This window comes from Acanthaster planci, linkage group LG07, assembly GCF_054643075.1.
Source record: "Acanthaster planci isolate LZ-2023a linkage group LG07, COTS_SCS, whole genome shotgun sequence".
Lineage (NCBI taxonomy): Eukaryota > Metazoa > Echinodermata > Asteroidea > Valvatida > Acanthasteridae > Acanthaster > Acanthaster planci.
Window position 1 is genome coordinate 17,221,561 of NC_141783.1, and position 20,056 is coordinate 17,241,616.

At 43.4% G+C, this 20,056-nt stretch overlaps 1 protein-coding gene across 3 annotated transcripts in view; it reads left to right on the forward strand.

The window, feature by feature from the left end:
* LOC147798670 (WD repeat-containing protein 90-like) overlaps positions 1-20,056 on the forward strand; it is a 33,655-nt gene that overhangs the window by 12,121 nt on the left and 1,478 nt on the right. For all 3 annotated transcript variants that reach the window (XM_087139538.1, XM_087139537.1, XM_087139539.1), the window contains exons 18-36: positions 458-719; positions 1,336-1,506; positions 2,340-2,468; positions 3,302-3,429; positions 4,080-4,120; positions 4,373-4,647; positions 5,861-6,052; positions 7,319-7,496; positions 8,207-8,410; positions 9,287-9,528; positions 12,573-12,717; positions 13,268-13,388; positions 13,805-13,982; positions 15,167-15,286; positions 15,802-16,012; positions 16,429-16,559; positions 18,413-18,592; positions 19,282-19,404; positions 19,769-19,853. In XM_087139538.1, coding sequence (XP_086995664.1) covers positions 458-719; positions 1,336-1,506; positions 2,340-2,468; positions 3,302-3,429; positions 4,080-4,120; positions 4,373-4,647; positions 5,861-6,052; positions 7,319-7,496; positions 8,207-8,410; positions 9,287-9,528; positions 12,573-12,717; positions 13,268-13,388; positions 13,805-13,982; positions 15,167-15,286; positions 15,802-16,012; positions 16,429-16,559; positions 18,413-18,592; positions 19,282-19,404; positions 19,769-19,853 — 3,116 coding nt within the window. The remainder of the gene's footprint in view (positions 1-457; positions 720-1,335; positions 1,507-2,339; positions 2,469-3,301; positions 3,430-4,079; positions 4,121-4,372; positions 4,648-5,860; positions 6,053-7,318; positions 7,497-8,206; positions 8,411-9,286; positions 9,529-12,572; positions 12,718-13,267; positions 13,389-13,804; positions 13,983-15,166; positions 15,287-15,801; positions 16,013-16,428; positions 16,560-18,412; positions 18,593-19,281; positions 19,405-19,768; positions 19,854-20,056) is intronic.

The window sequence follows — 20,056 nt, forward strand, 5'->3', positions numbered from 1 at the left end:
GAAATGCATGCATTACGGTCGCATCGCTACCAACAAAATGAACATTTGCAACCAACATGGCTCTTATCAACCGATGAGGGAGTGCTTCTGCTCAAGGGGGAAAGCAAAACTCAGAGAGTTCTATTGAAACTAACCTGTTGAAGTTTTGGCATGAGTGTAACCATGCACAAATGCTTTATTCAAACTTTGTGCTCATTTACGTGTTGTTGGGTCAAGCAATCATTGTTTACACTTATTTCAAATATATATGCAAGTCTATGTGAGTTTTTAAGTTACTTCCGTGGGACACATGAGCTTGGTGGAGATCTTGCCGCTAGCTTGACTTTGCCTGTTTTGCATTTCCATGTAGCATCTGACTCGAAACCACTGTTGTACTTAAACCTTTTTTGGACTTGACAGTATTCATCAGATCTTTGTTAGATCTGGTCACATTTTGTCATCAATACTTCACCAACAGACAGCACCGAGGCAAGATCACAGGCCTGGTCTACACACCCAACAGCCACTACCTCCTGAGTGCTGCTTCCCTGGGCTCCCTGGCCCTCTACGATGCCTCTCAGGAGGCCTACCCGTTGATGCGGTTGCTAGGTAACATGGTCGCCCGGGGGGAGAGGTACGGGCCTAGTGCTCTGGCCGTGAATGAGGACGGGAAGCATGTTGCATTTGTTGGGCCAACCGAATTCACGGTGATGGTTGTGGATGCGCGGTCCTTGGATGAGGCAAGTGTACTTCTCTGTTATTTGTAGTGAACAAACTATGCGCTCTTGTTTTAGTTACTTCAGTTTAATAATCTCATCGTTGCATCTGTAGATACCTTGAAGTGATTCTGTTAAAAGTTGTACCCTTTGAGGAGATATTGTAGGCACTCTATACCAGTGACAGTACTGCGTCGGGCATGCTACAATTGAAATTGTATGGCAACAAGTTCAGGTTGTGACATCTTAGCTGAAGGAGTATTCCTAACGACCTGGTTGAATAACACCCGCAACATGGCCAACTAGAAGCATGAAGGAAATGAAAAATATCTCTCCTGTGACAGATACTTGTATACGTTTTTAGTGTTCTGTTATCAATGCTTTCAAAACTTGGGAATTAGAAATGAAATTGCAGTGAGTAGCATGCAGGCCTCCCAAGTCATGCAAAATTGCTGACGTTTTCTCCTCAAGAAAATCAACTTGTGTATGGTTACAGAATTACCGTACAAGTATATCGTGCAGAATCTATAAACTCCTTTGCATGGTCTGACTCAAAGTTACATTGATATTGCACATGATCTCATGGTTGAGGGTTGGGTTTAGAAGTGATGACTGTTCATCGTTTACTTTGTTGTTACAGGTGATGCGTATTGATATCACATCCATTGTATCGGCAGACACTGAGTCTCCCATGATAGACACCGCAGCAATGGTCCGCTATGCTCCACACAGAGCCAAGCAGCTCCTGGTGGCCACCACCAACTCCCACCTGCTCAGGCTGGATTCACGGACAGGAAGGCTCATCAACAAGGTTGGCTGACTTTCAGAACTATCAAGGGGTTTTTAGTGCTCCGTAATGCCAGATTTGCATTTGGGCTCAATTTTGTCCCAAGTGTGAACCAGTCCGTTAGAGTGTTTAATTGACTGCTGGTTGGAAGAACAGTTCTTACGAAAAATCAGTGTGGTGGTACTGGTACTCACACTTGTCCTTGTACTCGAGTGCTTTTTCTGTACTTGTACTCATACTCAGGGAAATGCACTCATACTCAAGGAAATGTACTCATACTCAAGGAAATGTAGTCATACTCAAGGAAAAATTCCCTGTACTTGTACTCATACTTATGGAAAGGTACTCTACTACAACACTGCGAAAAAGTACATAACGTAATCTCCGGTGAGGGCCTACTTTCACCGAAATACCGGATAAATGATTATTATAATTAAGTGCTGAGCTACTGGTTAACTAATGGTTGGTTTGTGACCCACCTTTCGCCTCTACAAAACTCCCCAGAGTTCAAATGAACTGTAGAAGACTGCTGTGAAATCTCACTATGAACATCTAACAAAAGAAGCTCTTTGCACTAACAATGGATGCTCATTGTTAGTGTACTGTGATTCTTTTGTGAGATGTTTGTAGTCTCTAATGAGACCCTGGCTTTCTTTTTACTATTTCCAAGTGATTGAGCAGACTAGTCTAACCGTCACCAGCAGTCGATGCATGCAGTCGATATAATAGAGCCAAGTTATCATTGCTCACAGTTTGGCTGCCGACTCGTTCTTAGGTGGAAACCAAGAACGAGCAATGTACATCACATTACTGCAGTCACAGGGCGGTCACTTTTTATGATGCATTCCAATCAACAGGTGTCCAATTTGCACCGGTCGGGTGTGACCGGCATGGAGGTGTGCTCGGACTGTCGCCACCTGGCCACAGCAGGAGACAAAGTCATCAAGATATGGGACTACCACATGAGGTTGGACATCAACTTCCAGGTATATCTGAGGATGAGCATTTATCGTCAGGTTTAAGTTGCACAAAGTTGGTTTTACTGAAATGAGGACATTCATTTTACCTGCAGCATGTAGGTGCGAGAGGAAAGCACCTTGACTTGGGAATTCTGCTGTGTGTGTTCAAATAACTCCCTTACTGGTGATGAATAGAGAATCTTGGATGACAGTCAAATACAGCCATCTCTGGCTGAGTTTGAGCGGCTTATTCTTGTATGTTTGCAAACGGCTCAATTTGTTGTTTGTGGGTTGACCGCCCGAATGCCAGTGACCTACAAACTGGTAGTGGCAAGTAACATTCAACATGGTTGTGTCCATGTACGTGTTTTGAGGGTTGTTTGGATAACTGAGCTGAATTCTTTACTATTTAAAAAGGAAAATTAATTTCTGTGTTACGATGGAAAATTATTAAAGTTAATTTTGCAAAACTCCTCATTTTCTGCGGCTTTGTAAGCCATCTTGCTATTTTTCTTGGGCTGTCCAATAACCAATATCTTTTTCTGTGTGTTCCTGTAAAACCGTGACAACAAGTTGATGTATGATCCTGTTCTGAGAACAGTGTTCTTGGGTCATGTTCCCGCCGTTCGAGCGCGAGACCAAGGAACCCATGTAGAGAACAGGCCGCCCTAACTCGACCACTGTGTGCCTGATATCCTCATGAATACATTACATATTTCTTCTTCTTAATGTCTGGAGCTCCATGTCTGGTGTTCCCCGTGAGCAGCCAGTGTTCTGGCCATGCGCCATAAAGCCATGCTTTCTACTGCTGAGGGAGTAGTTGTTCATACTGTTATCATTGATGTAATAATTTCCAACAGGTGTTCATTGGCCACTCGGAGAAGATTCAGCAGGTGGCATTCACCCCTGATGGCCTGGGACTGCTCAGCATAGGGGAGGCTGTCTTCTTGTGGGACTTCTATGGCACCAGTCGGGATCACCCAGCACTGTGAGCATTGTGGGCTTCTTACATAATGAAGAGCCTGTCTTGTTGTGTCTTATTTGGGCCAAATGTCATGGAACTTTTGAAGCTTACAGATTTGCTGAGCGTAGAAAGTTTCCCTCAGCAGAATCAGGTTAACGGCCAAAGTTCTACTTGATAGATGTTGATTTTGAATGACTTTAAGCTGAATTGTTTTGATTAGGAACTTAAAAGAATTTTCAGTTTAGCAATTTTACTTGTAAATGCAATGGTCCCTGGTCTTACCTTCATTGACCTGATACTTACAAACCTTCTTGTCTGTTATGCTTAGAAAAGCAGTGTTTTTTTCTTAGACTGTTCGTGGTATAACAGACACTCTGACCTCAGTTACATATGCTGCTGAGGCAAATAAGTTTTCCATCGCATTGAAACATTTATTCTATGAGAACATTGCTTAGATATAGTAACACAATAACAGAAACTGTCATCCCCACTTGTGCCTTCACTAAAGTTGGTAGTAGATTGAACTTTAACCCTAACACTCCTCAGTCCTCCAACAGGTGAAGGATTGAGGAGTGTTAGGGTTAATTAATTTCTTTTACATAAATGAGGGGGGAGTCACTGCTTATTATAAAAATTTCATCATGTTTTATTTCTGTTTTGTTTGTTCTTAACAGAGGAACTACTTTAGAGACTGAACATTTTTTGAGCCAATCAGGTAAGTATAGCTTGTCCTGCGGTATTTCCATGAAGAAGTACGAGTGCCATGTCCACACAACTCTATCCTTGATTGTCTCAAAGTCTTGGATGTCTGTAAGGAACTTTGCTTGAAACTCATTTGCATCAGGTTTAGTAGACTCTCCCAACAACTAATCAGAAAATCCATGGGTTATAAATGAGTCGTATCAGTAATCGAGGCTCTCTGATAAAGATTTTTTTTTTCATTAAAGAAGTGTCTCTGAAATTGCAGGATCAAGACCGCAGCCACCGCGCAAAAGCCCCGTCCGCCGAAGTCTGGATATGACCGGCAGTTTACGTCCCCGGGACAAAGCCCCCATGCCGAGCTCTCCGACTAGACTTCTAGAGGCCAGTGACGCATCCACAGAGGACAAGGAGGAAGAGGAGGGCATCTCATTGCTAGGCGGGGTTGAGCGAGCAAACAAGGATGCGGAGACGGAGGTGGTCCTCATTGGGCCGGAGTCGGCGAGTCGGTCCAGCATGGAGGAGTCGAGCGTCACAGAAACAGTGAGTGCTGTCAGAGCTTGCATGTGTCTTTCATGACGGTAGCTTGTTTGTGCCAAAAGAGTTGCTTTGTGTTTGTAGAGTGTGTTCGTTCCATGCTTGGACTGTTGATTCCTAGTGGTGTAGTCATAAATTCAAGTGAAAGGCTAATCTACCCACTCTGTGCAAAAAAAAACCCCTACACCGGCGAAGAAATGGCAAAGAAACGAGAGGCTGGTGGGTGACTCTCTCCACTTTGCACTCGGTACCTGACAGGAAACCCTTAAATCTGACTCAGGCTGGCCAGCCGACCTTGCAAGCTCGGTGGTTGAATGGTTAAAACCTCTGCACTAGTAAGCAGGAGGTATTGGGTTTGAGTCCTGCCCGAGTAAGCTTGTGAATTTGTTTGCAAGCTCTGAGACAAGCGCTGAGTATACGGTGTTATGAATATATACGTCGGTGTGAGGGCAAAACCCGTCATTAAAATTAACATCTCCCCAGTGCAAAGTATATCGTGAATTTAAACCTTTAGATTCCATTTAAAATGGGTCACTCGCCAATGGCTTCCTGTCCAAAGGGATGCCATTCCTGTGTGAAAATGCACTTCCTCTTGTTGTCGCCTCCTGACTCACTAATTGGGTGTTCTGCAGTGCATGCGACAAGTTTTCCTATTTGAATGCACACAAGACAACAAGTGCACATGCATGAGAGGAGAGCGCATGAGTGCAGGGCAATGATGGGACATGAAGCCCGAGTGCTTTCACTTGAAATACTGATCCCTCACTGCCAAGCGGCCTATCCATACACAGAGCGCACTATTGAGAATGCACCTGACTACAATCGTGGCCAAATCTCATCGGGCCTCCAGCCCCCTGAGCCCCTCTCAATGTTGGGTCTCAGCGCGCGACTTGTGCTCCAGCTGGAGATGATAACATTGACCGGGGGAGTGGGGGACTTGCAGAGTCTGTGGTTATTGACATGTGCCCCAACCATTTTGTCTAGGATTGTAGGTGTAGGAAAAAGCACAGACACAACACAGTGATAATGATTCGTCAGGAAGGATGGCAGAGGTATAGTGTGACCGAGACCCAGAATTGTCAAAAATGTCACAAACAAACAGGCCATTTTCATTTCAATACATTCTGGCTTTGATATCTCGTACTCTCTGTGAAGCTGGTTTTCATTTGACTAATCAACAAATTAAACTGAATTTGGGTTTGGATTTTTCCCCCTGAAGGATGAAGCTCCACCGGTGGAAACCCTAGGGACAAGCCCACGCATCCAGAGACACCGCAGGGCAGAGCCAGGGATGGACCCCACAGCCCCACCCCTGCCAGTCCTTAAGCCGGCCACTGACAAAGCCAAGCAGATGAGGCCCAGTTGCTACAGCCACTTTGTGGCAAGGGAGAACCGCACACAGATGGCGCAAGTAAGCCAAGGTTTACCTCTAAACTTCTGCCAGTCATAGGATTTGAGCAGGAACTATTGAGGGTGCTGTGTAGCAATCGGTAAAGGTCGAGTTTGGGCGGTCTGTTCTTGACACGGGTTTCTTGTTCTCGTGTTCGAAAGGCGGGAACACGACTCAAGAACACTGTTCTCGGAACAGGATCACACACCACCTCCTCGTTAGGGTTTTACAGGAAAAACTCATGAGATTTTGATTTTTGAACAGCTGCAAAAGTGGAGAGGTGGCTTCCAAAGCCATAGACCATGTAGACAATGGGAAGTTTTGCAAAATTAACATTAATTATTTTCGCAAACACAGAAATGAATGTTCCTGTTTATATAGAAAAGAATTCAACCCATCCAAAACTTAACTCTCGAGTAACGTACATGGACGCCGCCATGTTGCATGTTGTTTGCTTCTTCCAGGCGTTCGAGCGGCCGACCCACAAATAACAAATCGAACTGTCCGTGAACATACGGGAACAAGCCGCCCGAACTCAGCCAAAGAGTCTTGTGGGAAAAACATGGAACAATCTCTACACGAGACCATTGACTAAGTAAAGTTTGTCAAATTTATGTGTATCTTTACCACATCAGTATGTATGTAGGTACGTTTATATATGTATACCACATCAGTACTCGCGTCTTGAAATGAAAATACACTCAGCACAGAACTGATAGATGGGGCATTGATAAGTTAAACTCTTCAATAGACCTTATATGTTAAGACAGAGTCAGAGGTTGTTCCTTGTTATTTAATTTAGTTACAGTGATTTTACAAAAGCTTTACTCGAGCTTATCCCAGAGAAGGAAAGAAGTACCCTCTTACGTAACGTCATTTGCATAAGGTCTGTATTTGTTTGAAGCCTGGCTACTTTGTCCTTTAGTCTTGTGATAGTCTTCTTCTCAAGCATGCATTTCAAGTTCATTGGGTCACATTCTCCCTTGATTTGTCAAAGGGACTTTCCCTACGTACATTGTATCTGTCTACATCTTCAGCAACGTTGGTGCCCTGTAGAATTAAGAAAATTCAGTTTTCTGGACCAGTCCATGGCTGGGATTGTTGCACATCCAGGAAATCCTCAGCGTGTTGCTACCTGTAGTGTAAATAATTGTCCATCCATCAACGTTTTTCTGAAAGATTACTGCACAGCGCCATCATTGGGGCCTTCAAAGTATGCTGCACCCTCATGCCGGGGTTTGTTGGTGCAGACATCCACATTTTTCAGATTGCTCTGTCCTTTTCCAGCGGCGGTATATAGCCCCTCCCAACCAGGCTGGTATGAAACTGAAGTCGGTCCTTGGGTACAACGGCAATGGCAGAGGGAACCTGGTCTGGCACCCCGACACCGGGCTGTTTGCCTACACTAGTGGCTGTATAATTGTCATTGAGGACCTGCATACCGGGACCCAGAAGCATCTCATGGGTAAGACATGGTAACATGGTGGCTAATAAGTCTCAGTAAAGATTTAGGCTGCATCCAAATCTGTTGTCTAGAGCTAGGTCTGGGTCTTCACTCCATTGGAAATGTGTGGAGATGCGTAGACAATAGACCTAGCCATAGCTCTGGAAGCCTGTTTCGGACACGGCCTTACTCTTAACCTACCACGATTCCTTTAAGTGGACTTTAACTTGATACCCCTGACAATTTGACCACTGCTGTGCTGAACTCATGTGTTTGGTTTGGTAAAAAAATTTGGCATAGCAGTTGCACAGCTTCGAGAACCACCCCGCTTGGAAAATCGAGTTTGGCATGGCAACAACCTTTGGCTCAGGATCGGTTACTGCACCATTGCCATCCTGTGCGATAGCGTCACAGTGCTGTTCTAAGTACCATGCAATACTTCTTGCTAAATACAAATGCATTAGAAGTTGGTACCACCGACATCAGTGGTTGTTCTGCCAAGGTGCCATGCACAAATATTCACGGCTGAACATAATTATATTAGGAAAGAAATGCAAATAAATGCATCTCAATACACACCAAACCTCTTGCATATATGACTGTCAGTGTTGCACCTGCTATTAAGTTGGACGTTTAGAGCAACTGCCAAGCTTATGCCATTTAAGTTTAATAACAGGTGTACATTAGCAAGAGGTTTAAAAAAAACCCACAATTTCTGTTTCCCGTTGTAGGTCACGTGGAGGAGATCTCCACGCTGACACTGCAACACGACTGCCAGGTGCTAGCCTCCGCTTCAGGCGCTAATGGGCTCGCCGCCAGCCAGATCTGCCTGTGGGACGTCCAGGGGGCGCTCTGCAAGAAGGTGTTGTCCTACCACGAGCATGACGTCATCTGCCTGGCCTACTCCAGGGATGATAGATTCCTGGTCTCAGTCGGTGAGAAAAAAAGTGGTCAACTTCAACGTTTAATTTTCCTTCTGGTGTTTCAAGCCACTTATTGTGAAAACTACAATATGCTAGACTCTTGAAACAGAATTCCACAGTCAAGAACAAATGGTCTCCGCTTGGCAGTCTAAGTCCAGGCAAATGCGACAGACAGTTGTGGCGTAGGTCCAGATTTCCATGGGTAAATCCAGTTCTAGATGTGACCTGTACTGTGAATTTATTTTGATCAAAGAAACTTAAACTTTGCTTAAAAGAAACTGAGACCTGATTGGTGCGGCTGTCTGTAACTGTAAAACACTTTTGTAATTAAATGTGGCTGTACAGATGCGTGCAAGTTTGTTTCCATTGTGGAAAGTGCACTGCTAAACTTTCAGACGCACTTTTTTTGCAAGTGCCAGTTTTCTTCAGTCAAAGATTTTGCTGTATGACCACAATTTACAGTTTGTGAAGTGTAATACGGCTCACTTACATTTTGTAAATGCAGTATGATCCAAATCTTATGCCACGTATCCTGTGATGAAAATGTATTCCAATCCCCCAATTCGTTATTTCATCATCTTTTGTTTTTATTTTCATCAGCAAGAGCAAGTTTTGATCATCTGATTTGACAGTCTGATAAAAATGAACGTTACGTGGATGAAAAATGTTCAGAGTTCCTGTTGATTTCCATCTTGCAAGATTCAAAGGATTTTAATCTAGAATTACATTGGTGATTTCTGACTTATTTTGTTAAGTTGGGACACGGAATCACAGAGCACTTTGGTTTTGCCCATATCACCAGAGAGATGACCTTGAAGTGGAACTGACTTTGTTGATATTCCCTTCTTTTTCAAAACTTATCATCTGTCCATCTATCACCTTCCTCAGGTGATTACCGGGATTGTACCCTGGTGGTGTGGAGCACCCACGACTACAGCCTCCTGGCAGCCTCCAAGACGGCCAGACCCATCCACGCCCTGGCCTGGGACCCTTACACTACCAATGAGTTCTGCTCGGTCGGTGAGACGGGCACGTTGCTGTTCTGGCTTCTGGACGAGACCCAGGGCAGGTTCAGCCTGAACGTCCATGAGGCAGACGTGCCTCAGGACCTACTGGACTCAAAGCACATGGTAAGCCCACACACAGTTAGGTCACCTACTCAGTGAGGACATTCCTTATGTGAGGACATTACATTGTATACACATGGTTAGGTTGCCTACTCAGTGAGGACGTTCCTTGTGTGAGGACATTACATTGTATACACATGGTTAGGTTGCCTACTCAGTGAGGACATTCCTTGTGTGAGGACATTACATTGTATACACATGGTTAGGTCACCTACTCAGTGAGGACATTCCTTGTGTGAGGACATTACGTTGTATACACATGGTTAGGTTGCCTACTCAGTGAGGACATTCCTTGTGTGAGGACATTACACATGGTTAGGTTGCCTACTCAGTGAGGACATTCCTTGTGTGAGGACATTACATTGTATACATATGGTTAGGTTGTCTACTCAGTGAGGACATTCCTTGTGTGAGGACATTACATTGTATACACATGGTTAGGTCACCTACTCAGTGAGGACATTCCTTGTGTGAGGACATTACGTTGTATACACATGGTTAGGTTGCCTACTCAGTGAGGACATTCCTTGTGTGAGGACATTACACATGGTTAGGTTGCCTACTCAGTGAGGACATTCCTTGTGTGAGGACATTACATTGTATACACATGGTTAGGTTGCCTACTCAGTGAGGACATTCCTTGTGTGAGGACATTACATTGTATACACATGGTTAGGTTGCCTACTCACATTCTCCAGAGTGAATACCAAATCTGAACACGAGATCAAGATATACTCATGGTGGACCCCACCAATGGCTGAAGGATTTTTACCAGCGGTTGTGAAAAATAGCATTCCTGTAATGGTTATTCTGAACAGCTTATGCAACTCTTGTTCTGTACATAGAGTACCCTGTGGATCTGCTGATTTCATTGTCATGTACTGATCCCAGTGGATCTGCTGATTTCATTGTCCTGTACAGAGTACCCTGTGGATCTGCTAATTTCATTGTTCTGTACATAGAGTACCCTGTGGATCTGCTAATTTCATTGTTCTGTACATAGAGTACCCTGTGGATCTGCTAATTTCATTGTTCTGTACATAGAGTACCCTGTGGATCTGCTAATTTCATTGTTCTGTACATAGAGTGCCCTGTGGATCTGCTGATTTCATTGTCCTGTACATAGAGTACCCTGTGGATCTGCTAATTTCATTGTTCTGTACATAGAGTGCCCTGTGGATCTGCTAATTTCATTGTTCTGTACATAGAGTGCCCTGTGGATCTGCTAATTTCATTGTTCTGTACATAGAGTACCCTGTGGATCTGCTGATTTCGTTGTCCTGTACATAGAGTGCCCTGTGGATCTGCTAATTTCATTGTTCTGTACATAGAGTGCCCTGTGGATCTGCTAATTTCATTGTTCTGTACATAGAGTACCCTGTGGATCTGCTAATTTCATTGTTCTGTTCATAGAGTGCCCTGTGGATCTGCTAATTTCATTGTTCTGTACATAGAGTACCCTGTGGATCTGCTAATTTCATTGTTCTGTTCATAGAGTGCCCTGTGGATCTGCTGATTTCATTGTCCTGTACATAGAGTACCCTGTGGATCTGCTAACTTCATTGTTCTGTACATAGAATGCCCTGTAAATCTGCTGATTTCATTGTCCTGTGCATAGAGTACCCTGTGGATCTGCTAACTTCATTGTTCTGTACATAGAATGCCCTGTAAATCTGCTGATTTCATTGTCCTGTACATAGAGTACCCTGTGGATCTGCTAACTTCATTGTTCTGTACATAGAATGCCCTGTAAATCTGCTGATTTCATTGTCCTGTGCATAGAGTACCCTGTGGATCTGCTAACTTCATTGTTCTGTACATAGAATGCCCTGTAAATCTGCTGATTTCATTGTCCTGTACATAGAATGCCCTGTAAATCTGCTGATTTCATTGTCCTGTACATAGAGTACCCTGTGGATCTGCTAACTTCATTGTCCTGTACATAGAGTGCCCTGTAAATCTGCTGATTTCATTGTCCTGTACATAGAGTGCCCTGTGGATCTGCTAATTTCATTGTTCTGTTCATAGAGTACCCTGTGGATCTGCTAATTTCATTGTCCTGTGCATAGAGTGCCCTGTGGATCTGCTAATTTCATTGTTCTGTACATAGAGTACCCTGTGGATCTGCTAATTTCATTGTTCTGTACATAGAGTACCCTGTGGATCTGCTAATTTCATTGTTCTGTACATAGAGTACCCTGTGGATCTGCTGATTTCGTTGTCCTGTACATAGAGTGCCCTGTGGATCTGCTAATTTCATTGTCCTGTACATAGAGTGCCCTGTGGATCTGCTAATTTCATTGTTCTGTACATAGAGTACCCTGTGGATCTGCTGATTTCATTGTCCTGTGCATAGAGTGCCCTGTGGATCTGCTGATTTCGTTGTCCTGTACATAGAGTACCCTGTGGATCTGCTAACTTCATTGTTCTGTACATAGAGTGCCCTGTGGATCTGCTAATTTCATTGTTCTGTACATAGAGTACCCTGTGGATCTGCTGATTTCATTGTCCTGTGCATAGAGTGCCCTGTGGATCTGCTAATTTCATTGTTCTGTACATAGAGTACCCTGTGGATCTGCTGATTTCGTTGTCCTGTACATAGAGTACCCTGTGGATCTGCTAATTTCATTGTCCTGTACATAGAGTGCCCCGTGGATCTGCTAATTTCATTGTTCTGTACATAGAGTACCCTGTGGATCTGCTGATTTCATTGTCCTGTGCATAGAGTGCCCTGTGGATCTGCTGATTTCATTGTCCTGTGCATAGAGTGCCCTGTGGATCTGCTGATTTCATTGTCCTGTACATAGAGTGCCCTGTGGATCTGCTGATTTCATTGTCCTGTGCATAGAGTGCCCTGTGGATCTGCTGATTTCATCGTCCTGTACATAGAGTGCCCTGTGGATCTGCTGATTTCATCGTCCTGTACATAGAGTGCCCTGTGGATCTGCTGATTTCATTGTCCTGTGCATACAGTGCCCTGTGGATCTGCTGATTTCATTGTTCTTTATTCTTACTGTGGCAGTGTTATTTTATCTTGCTTATCTCAGATCCTGGGCGATGTAGCCTTCACCAGTCTGCAGTACGGGGGAGACAGCGTGCTATATGTAGGTACCAACACTGGAATACTTTCAGCTTGGGATACCAGGCACAACTCATGCTTCATGCACTGGGATGCTGACTCGGCAGAAATAGGTACGTCCAAGAGACAATTCAAATTGTCTTGAGACACATTTCAAGAGTTCTCATAGTCTCTGTACAGAGGACTTATTGAGTTTTTCTTTTATTTACTTTTTATGTGTCTTGGTATGTCAAGTTTCTTAAGCAACAAAAATTATTTAATGGAGCCCTTATGTAAAGCTTTTTAAAATCATTTTGTTTGCCAAGTACCTAGCATGAATAATTATTTGTTGTGCATAACCTTGAATAACTTCATGTTTATTTAACTGTTCTCGTGGCCTCCTTTTGTGGCAGTTCTTACTTTCACAAATCTATCTTTATGCAAAATCTTTCAAATACTGCAAGTGTATTTGACAAATAATGCCAAATAATGCACTTGTATTTTTTAAAGATGTTCGGAGTTGTTGCACCCAATGCTCTATTGAAAGGTACACATTCAGGCAAAGTGCGAGGAGATTGCTTCTCATGACTGTAGAGACAACAACGCATGCATTACTCTTATTGGTTAAGTCTCTCCCCAAACAAGAGCATAATTAAGGTATGAATTTCCTGCCCTGTCATGCAGGGTTGATAGTGAGTCGGTTTGGCAGCAGTCGTCTGATCACTGGTGGGGCCTCACGGATGCTTCGGCTGTGGTCTGTGTACGGTGTCGGGGAACTCCGACTGGCTGCTGGGGTGTCCAACGGGTAAGTCAAATTCTGTTATCTGTTAGTCCATCTTAGTCATTTATCAAGCTTTCGACAAACATTACAGTGATGGATTGAGAGCTGAAGTGAAAGCAGTCCTTCCCGAGCCAGTTTTCATGGTTGGAAATATTATTTCTCTCTTTAATGTAAATACTTTAGAGGTTGAATGAAACCTTTGTGCAAAGTTTTAATCGAGTTTACAAGTCCAATTACAAGGAGGGTCATAGGTAATGTGATAAGAGAAATGTCTTTGTCACAGTTCATGTGACTGGTGAGTGGTCATTAACTAGACAGGTTACTGGAGACTTGCAATGTGTGACTTGTAATGATTTGTTGTGTCGTTTGAGCAACTTGAAAAAAACCCAACGAATTGGCTTTGCTGATATTTATGTCTGCCCTTTCCCCCTGCTGCACAGTCATGTCGGCCAGGGTCTTGTCATGGAGGATGAGATGTCATTAGATGGCACTGTAACGGCGGCAGAGTTCGACGACACCATGGACATCGGTGTGGTAGGCACCACGTCTGGTACCTTGTGGTACATCAACTGGGTGGAGCGGAATTGCATCAGGATAGTCAGTTCCCACATCGGCAAGGTTTGTAGGCTGCGACCAGATGCAATGTTTGCGTTGATGGGCTGCAGCTCATGAATTAGAAGCTGTTTCTGTACGCGCAAGATGGCCCGTCTCGGGTCAGTTTTGTGGAAACCTGTCAGCAATTGTTGGAAACGGTGCTCCAAAAGAAAAATCCCACTGACGTTATGGCCTTGGTGCACTGATACTTACATGCATGAGGCTGTCGCTTTTGGTACGTCTCATTAAACCTTACCCTGCTTTGTGCAAAAAGGTCAAAAGATATGCTGATCTGTAGGATGTCATTTCATTGGGCGGTGACATTCATTCATATATCCTTTCATTTCTTAAATCAATTATTTTTTACTTCAACTTGTACTATGCCGTTGATGATTTTTATGGAAACGGTGCATTATAAATTTTCAGTTATTATTATTATCATTATTGAGTTACCAAGCACAAATGTGCATTACGAGATAAGGGGAGCCAGCCCCACTGGATACTGTCAGTGTTGAATCCTATGATGTGAGAGTCGACTTATTGGATCTTGATGTACATATTAGGCTTCTCAATTTTAAACTGTTGTATAGAGTTGCTTTGAGTAGGGTTTCTAATTGGTATACAGCGGAAGGTTTGGTCAATTATAGATATGAAAGTCCTGATATTCATTAATTGCCCAACTTTGGTGCCTCAGGTGTTGACTGATCATGACAAGTACAACCTGGGCCCACTTTCATGGAGCTGCTTAAAAGTTAGCAAAAAAGTCATGCTAACGTTAGCAGAAAATTTTGATAACCCAAAGCAGTATTTCATGGCGGTGCTTGGTGAGGTAGTGCAACGGGTTGCATGCACATAGGGATTCTGTTGTCACATTGCTAAGTTTCAGCAAATATTTCCTGTGCTTACTGCTTACGGTCTCCATGAAATATGTGGAGCCTCTGTTAGCCTGAAATCGTGTGCTAAGCAATGCCGTGAAATTGGGCCCTGTAATTAGGTCCTCTGTTAGTGATAAGCATATATATATTTTATTGTTATTTTCATTGTTTTTACTTTACTTTAATACTCTGCTGTTATTGTCGTGTAACGTTAGAGTTGTAAACCGATGAGCAATGAAATTTTATTTATGGAGTAGTAAAGTTTTGAATTGAATTGATTCATCTTGAAACTGTTCTTTGAGGACCCCAGCTTGATGTCATTTGTTTCCTTAGGTGAATTCCATTGTTTTTAGTGCCTCTGATTACTTCGCCTCATGTGATGATGACGGCAGCCTTCGTCTCTACACATTGACAGACTTGGAACAGACTCTGCAATTCCAAGTCCTGGATCAGGTATTGGAAATCTTTTTAATTCTGACTTAATGCTCAGAAGTAATTTCCCGGAAAGTCCTGACAGTTTAACAAATGTTTAGATGTTGATGATTGATGACATAATTTCCCAGGATCTGACAGTGAATATTGTCCATCTTGCTATTGTAGTCACAAATGAACATCAGAGCTAGAGACACTGTTTAGTATTCAATGGCTGAATGTGGGATCAGGCATTTTTGGAAGGACTGTATGGCACCTGACATGGACTTTGGGTGTCTTTTTTCCCTTGAGTTCTGCTTTTCATTGGATGCATCTGTTGGTCAAAAACAAATCTTAAATTCATCATTCGAAAAGCTATCAAGCAGAGAAATTTCACAATCCAATTCTACAGTTGTAGCGATGTGATGTGGATCTAAGTTCAGCCATCATACTTGACCACCCATGTCAGACTTGAATCGATTCCAGGCTTGGTAGACCAGTCTGTATATAGTTTTTAGTACAGTTTTCAATGTGTTCTTCTTTTTGAATCTGGGCAGAGCTGCCATTGCATGGCCTTCAGCCCTAATCCGGTACCGACCAGTTCCAGCCAGGTTGTTCCAGCTGAGAAGGAAGGCCAGGCGCTGCAGCGAGTGGTAGCTGGCTACAGTGACGGGACGGTGCGTATCTTTGACCTGGATCTGGTGGAGATGGTTCTTAAGATGCAGCCGCACGGCGTGGCAGTCACCGTCATCAGCTTCTCTTCTGATGGTCAGTTGCCATCCTCATCTGTATTTCCTGTCTGGCGCTCTCATTGTCAGAGGAAAACGGCTAGTCAAATTGTTTTAAAAATCAAAATCTGTCTTAAAATTACTTGCTACAAGTTGTAGGAGATTGCTACACATGTAGTATTAGTGGGGCACTTTTAACTACCATCTTGCATGTGCTTTTTGTTTATATTTCTGCAAGTGTAAGGAGCAATCAATGCAAAGAATATGGCCAGGGAAATTATTGTTGCACTTTTTCAAAAGTGTAGTGCATGATACTTGTTTTGAAGAGTCTGTTAGTAAGAGAATTTTTTTGGGGGGGTTCACTTTTAGTGGCAGAGTCTTTGACTTTGACAAGGTGTTTGGTAACAATTAATGCTTTGCTACTGAGGTTTAGTGGAGCCATTTCTGACTTCACAGGTCACGTTGTCCTGTCTGGTGGCACAGATGGTATCATAGCGGTCAGTTCTCCAACCACAGGAATGACCATGAGAGTCATTAATGACCACAGGGGAGCACCGATAACTGACATGCATGTTACTAGCAACCAGGTATGTCACACTACCTACTATTTTTAATTTGCTGTGTTTAAATGAAAAACTAGTCGTTAACCATTTCCTGCAGGGGCAGTTATTAATGTTGATGATGCTGGGGTGGGATATTTGTCATTTTTTCTGTTTTCAAAATTCTTTAAAAATTCCTCTCTTCATTTACTGGACACTTACAAGCACGTAAAGGACTATCTGGTGTCCACTCTAGCCTGACAGACAAAATCTATTGACGCCTGAGTATTTCAGCCAGGCCTGCAGCCTTGTAAAAAGAGCCCAGATTGTGTGGTGTTATATAACTTTCTTTTGTTCACGAACCTGGCTCAGTGTGCTGCTGACCTCTTTTCAATAGGGGCCACTGCAGCATGCAGCGGTGCTGTGTGGCTCATCGCTGCGGTGGTGGAGCGCTTTTGTCCCTGGTGATAATCCGCTCGCTCTAAATGCCCCAAACCGTGGTACATGTATACTGTTTCAAAACAAGGCTGGATTATCTCCACTTTTGAGAGTGAAAAAATGTCGGTAATTCCCAGCAGCCTGGTCTTTTGTTTGGAGTACGGTCTTTTGTTACAAGGCCCTGTTCCCTTTGTCCGAGTTCGGAGACCCCGGCCACGCATATAAAGCGTACATGTCCGGATCTGAAATCCCCGGCAGGAAGTGGTTAAAACAGCCTGTCATAGATGAGACTTTGATGTTTGGAGCATGTTCATATCATTTCCCAAGGTGCTTTTTGTTTTGAAGATGTACTTGAAATGTTTCCAAATTTATTTATTGACAGCAAAAAAGTCTTTCTACCAACCTGGTACATATTTTGTCTTTTCTTTCACGTTAATTTAAAAAGTCAGTTCTGGAACATCTGACTTTAAGTCAATCCGAGGTAGAGGTTTCTGTCTATGTAATCTAACATAAGAGTATTAGCTTCTCTTGCCTGTGGTCAAATGAAATGCTATCGTTAACCACATGGTACTGGCTGCCTGCTTTAAATTGAATTACCCTTGGCTGTTGACAAACTAGAATTCTGGGTCCTATGAGTTTGTGGTTTATCAAACATGCCCACCTTTTGTGTCTGGAAGCTAAGTCTAGGTTTTCACTGGTTGCAAGGACATGTACATGGGCGAGTGCTAACTATTAACCACTTCGTGCCGGGGCATTTTTCAATGTTGAGGATGCTGGGCCGGCATGACTATCATTTTTTTCCGTTTTCAAAAACCTTCAACAATTCATCATTCCATTTAACAGTCGTTTATAGCCACACAGAGTAATCTTCAGGCACTACTCTAAGTTGACAGGTGACCTTCATTGATGCCCGAATATTTCAGCCAGGCCTGCAGCCTTGTAAACAGAGCCCAGATTGTGCAGTGTTATACAACTGTCTTTTGTTCACGAACCTGGCTCAGTGCACTGCTGACCTCTTTTCAATAGGGGCCAGATTAGCATGCAGCGGTGCTGTGTGGCTCATCGCTGCGGTGGTGGAGAGCTTTTGTCCCCGGTGGTAATCCGCTTGCTCTAAATACCTCAAACCCTGGTATACGGTTTCAAAATAACGCTGGATTATCACCACTTTTGAAAGTGAAAAATGCCGGTAATGCCCAGCAGCCTGGTCTTTTGTTCGGAGTAAGGTCTTTTGTTACAGGTCCCTGTTTCCTTTGTCCGAGTTCGGAGACCCCGGCCACACATATAAACCATACGGCTCCGATTTCGGAGTCCCCAGCTGGTAGTGGTTAACACAGTCACAACTCTGGCAGCCGATTGGAGACACACCTGAAAAAGCTGATCAAACTTGTTGAAGTCACTGAAAGGATTGCATTCATTTGGTGGAGCTTTCATTGGCTTTTAATTTTTTTTTTTACTTACTGCAGGACGTAGAGCTTGGACTTGGCCTGAGGTCCCCCCACCTGTGGCTGGCCGCCAGTGCTGACCGACGGGTCAGTGTGTGGTCATCGGATTGGCCCAAGGACCTGTGTGAGATGGTGGACTGGCTGAGCTTTCCGGCTCCGGCGTTTGCCCCGGACGGAACGGTCATTAGAAAGGGGGATATCGTAAGTACATGTAGCTACTTAAACCATCACTAGATAAATGCATGGTTTGGCGATTCTTACAGTCCAGCGCTGTCACACCAAACATTTGGGTACACCGAACATTCCTTTGGCTCCAAAATCTCCATACACATGGAACTTTTACTGGACACACGCTTGATTTTCACTTAGCAGTACAATTTCCAGCGACAACAACCCGAATGTTGAAATATGGAAGGAAAATAACACAGGTCTACATTCAACAAAGTGCAATTCCCATGTATTTATGACCCACCATCCCAAAACCAGGCGGAAGTCGGTATTTGTGATGTTGGACAATTTTTCTCGTTCAGCTTTTTTTCATTTTTAAAGTGATCCACATAAATCCAAATTCCGTCAGCAGTGAGCTTCATACGGGTAGTGATAGCTGTAGAACCCCCGTAAAAATCTGAACAGTTGAAGTTCCACTATTCTGGGGTTATGAAGTTACCTACTTCAGCCTGGTTTTGGGATGGTGGGTCCCATTTTAATGTGGGTTTTGATGTGTAAGTCGGAAGTATTCTGTTTGCTGTAGCAGCGTTTTACTGTAGTTCCGTTGAAACTTGACAGGAGTTCACGGATATTGATGCTGTGTGCGCTTGTAAAGTCTCACCAGGCAAAGTATGTTGAAGTTACGGTCAGCCAATGTGTTATTGCTGTTCCCTCTCTGACAGGCTCAGTATCAGCTTCTACCCCCTAGCCTGGCCCGTTTCTCCCCTACCGATCATGATATCATCATCTACACTGGCTATGGTATGCAGAAACAGGTCCAGTTCTACAGCATTGCTCAGAAAAAGGTGAAAAGCCTCGTTCCTTTTAAACTTGCGAGAAATAAAAAAAAGACAATGCGATTTACTTTTCCCCCTAATTTTTCAATTTGGAAAACATGGATTTTACACGTTAAGTTTTGTTATGCCGTAATATTGCACATGTCTTGAAAAAAAGACTTCATTTAAATTTTCTATGAAGCAGAGAACTGTAGAACTTAATAAACAAACTGTTATTATCGTGTAGGTATTGGTAATTGTCATTTCATGAATCAAACTGCAAAGCAAGAAGACTTAATAATAACAAGGTTTTAGCTTGTTAGTGGTCACGGCGTGTAATATACCTCTATCAATATATTGAAGTAAAACTTTTTTCCTGTGACTTGGTCGATAGGTTGTGCGTACCACAGCACTCACCCACTGGGCAAGCACGCTGGATGTGAGTCCAGGAGGCCATCTAATAGCAGTAGGCACAGCTGGTAAGTATCCGCTAAGAATCTCCTGCGGCAGGTTGTGAAGGAATTGATGGGATTAAGATACAGTCCAGGAAATGCAAGGACTGTATCTGAAGCTTGATTTTCCTTGACAAGGACAAATTAGGAATTTTCCCCATGTTTTTAGCATAGCTGTGGCTTTCTCAAGTTTCTGGAGATTTCTGGAGATTCTTCAGAAAAATGCGGAG